At 45.0% G+C, this 2921-nt stretch overlaps 1 protein-coding gene across 1 annotated transcript in view; it reads left to right on the forward strand.

The window, feature by feature from the left end:
* Positions 1-2474, forward strand: part of NFS1 (NFS1 cysteine desulfurase) — a 14772-nt gene extending 12298 nt beyond the window's left edge. Inside the window, exons 12-13 of the mRNA XM_027867262.1 lie at positions 233-322; positions 2045-2474. Of these exons, the coding sequence (XP_027723063.1) occupies positions 233-322; positions 2045-2108 (154 nt within the window). The 3' untranslated portion in view covers positions 2109-2474. The remainder of the gene's footprint in view (positions 1-232; positions 323-2044) is intronic.
* The last annotated feature ends 447 nt before the right edge of the window (positions 2475-2921 follow it).

Here is a 2921-nt window from a genome sequence, read left to right on the forward strand (position 1 = left end):
CCTCCCCTCCCTCTCTCTTTTTTCTTTCTCTTTCTGTTCTCTCTGTCTTCCTCTTTCGCCCTCCTCCCTCCCTCCTTCTCTCCTCCCCTCTTTTCTTCTCTCCCTCCTTCCTCATTCCCTCTCTCTCTCTTTTTTTTCCCCCTCTTCTTTGTCATTCAGTTCAAATATTTCCTGACTAAATGAGTCCTTCAGTGTCCTCTCTGGCCTTCTGACCTTATGCAATACATTTCAGATTTGGTATTGGTCGTTTCACCACAGAGGAAGAGGTGGACTACACAGCTGAAAAGTGCATTTATCATGTTAAAAGGCTTCGAGAAATGAGGTATGAAGACTCCCCTGAAATAGTATGGCATCGTTGAAAAGGGCATTGAATTTGGACTCAAGTAACTTGTGTTTGAATCCCATCTCTGCTACTTGCTATCTCTGTAACTTTGGGCAGGTATCTTAGTCTCTCTGGGCCTTCAGAGAGGTTCTCCATCTGTAAAATTAGGACACTGGACTAGATAATCTCTAAAATCCTCTCCAACCCTAAATCTTATGATTTTGTGCTAGGGTTCAAACTAAAATGGTAGCTCATCTCTGGGTACCTAAAGTCTCCAGTCCTGGGTACATGGTCATACTGATGTTCTCAGTACTCCTAAGTTCCTTTATTTAGGCATCCTTGTTTTTTGAGATGGGAGAACATAGATACCCCTGAGTGAGAGCACCAGGCAGAGCAGTGTAGACTTTCTCATGGGTACGCAGAGTGCTGAATTAGGGGAGCCTCCTTCTGGTCTCTGTTATTAAAGGCTCAAAGTCCCTGGCCGCTGTCTGCTACCCATACAGCTTCCCTTGGTGACAAAAGAGCATGAAATCTTCCTTTTAAGCTTCAGAAAAAGTAGATAATGCCATGAAAACAGTGCAGAGTTTGAATCCTCTCACTGGATGGCTACTCCTCTTGAGGCTGTGCAGGCAGTTCCCTTCTTCCTTTGTGTTTGGGATGACCAAGATCTCAGTTGTACTCTGATGAATAAGGACATTACTGAGACCCTTCCTGCAGTCTAGATTTTCATTTATAGTGGCTTGGGCCAGTAAGATCTGAGCTCCTTATGGGCAGAGACTTTTATTTTTGTCTTTATATCCCCAATACCTGATATAGGTCTGGGCTGCAAGGCTGAATGACTTCCCCATTAGAATTAGTGAGTGAGAATTGCCTCTGTTCTGGCCCTGAGGCTTGTGTCCTGGGGCTGCCTTTCTGGTCCTCTCTAGCATGACAGTGATGTGTCAATACTGCCCTCATGATATATTGCCGTCTTTTAGGCCATGGCATCATATCTCTTCTGCTCATGCCCTCTCAGAATCAAATCTGTCTGGCTCTCTTAGTGTGCCATGCGTGATGTCTAAGCTGTAGCTAGCAGCTAAAGGCTTAGATGGTGACATCAGTGACCCTGCCAGGACAAAAGAAAATGAAGATGGTGACATCAATGACCCTCCCAGGACAAAAGAAAATGACTAACTACTTGTTTTCAGGAAGTGGAAGGAAGAAAAGAAGGGAAAGAATAAACATTTACTACATGCCAGGCACTACTAAACACTAGGAGTACAAGTACAAGCAGAGGGAATACATCTTTCCTTAAGGAACTTATATTCTAAAGGGGAAAACTTGCACACAAAAGGGATTTGGAAAAGGGGGAAAGTGTGTATGTGGGGGACAGTGAAGATACCCGGAGGGGCCTACTTTTTGAAGTCTCTCCAGTAAAAGAAGGGGGCCAGGACTTGAGGAGGAGATGATCAGGCTCCCAGGGTGGTGGGTTGTGCCAGGTTGAGGAGATTGCAGGCATTGAGGGAAGTTCTAGGATGAGAAGGACAGCAGTAAAGGCCTGGTTTTGATGTACAGAACATTGGGAACAAGCCTAGGAAGGGAATGAGGTGAGGCTAGGGTAGTTTTGCACATAGAAGAGGCAGTTACATATAGTGGATATACAGTAGGGGCCCCAATTTAGTGAATGCTCTTTTCTTGCCCTCACTTATCAAATGTCTCTCTCCCTCTCTATCTCATTGGCAGCCCACTGTGGGAAATGGTACAAGATGGAATTGACCTGAAAACCATCAAGTGGACACAGCACTAGACTGGGAATCTATCTGACTATATTTTCCTTTCTTCTTCCCACCTCACTGGCTTGAGAACTACCAGGCAACTGGGTCTCTTCTGTTACAAAACCACCATAGCCCAGGTGAAGATTCTACCTTCTTTACGATATTCACTACAATCCAGTGGACCTCAATATCACACTGTTTCTAGGACATAGACAAAACAGAGCTCTCTGATCCCAGATTCAGCTCCTTCCTGCTGTCTAAAAAGTCTCTTTTTCCTCAGGACTTCAGAAGGTGGGCTTCTACATCCTAAACCAGGGGGTCAGGGAACCTGCGGCCTCAAGGCCACATGTGGCCCTCCAGGTCCTCAGGTGTGGCTCCTTGACTGAGTCCAAACTTCACAGAACAAATCCCCATCATAAAAGTATTTGTTCTGTAAACTTGAACTCAGCCAAAAGGCTGCACCCAAGGACCTAGAAGGCCACAGGTTCCCCACCCCTGTCCTAAACTAATAAGAACACTTGGATAAGAGTAATAATGCCTCTACACTCTGTGTCAAGGTAGACCTGGAGAAAGGAAGGAAGAGCTCCTATGACCCTTGTGGTCTGCACTGGCCACATCATATTTATGTCAGTTCTGCTGCTTAGTTGTTCTGGCTGCTTCACAAGCTAATGTGGTCAACTTAAATTTCTATGTGTGGCAATCAAAGGCAACCCCCCTGTATTGCCTATGGATCTAGTTTGTTAGAGGACGCTCACTAAGCCTGTTCCTCCCTTTTTTCCTTTGTTCATTACACATGGCTGTAAATATATCTGTTACCCAGTATTATTCTAATTTGTGTTTCCTTC

Source organism: Vombatus ursinus, unplaced genomic scaffold (assembly GCF_900497805.2).
Source record: "Vombatus ursinus unplaced genomic scaffold, bare-nosed wombat genome assembly UNPS02014785.1, whole genome shotgun sequence".
Classification (NCBI taxonomy): Eukaryota; Metazoa; Chordata; class Mammalia; order Diprotodontia; family Vombatidae; genus Vombatus; species Vombatus ursinus.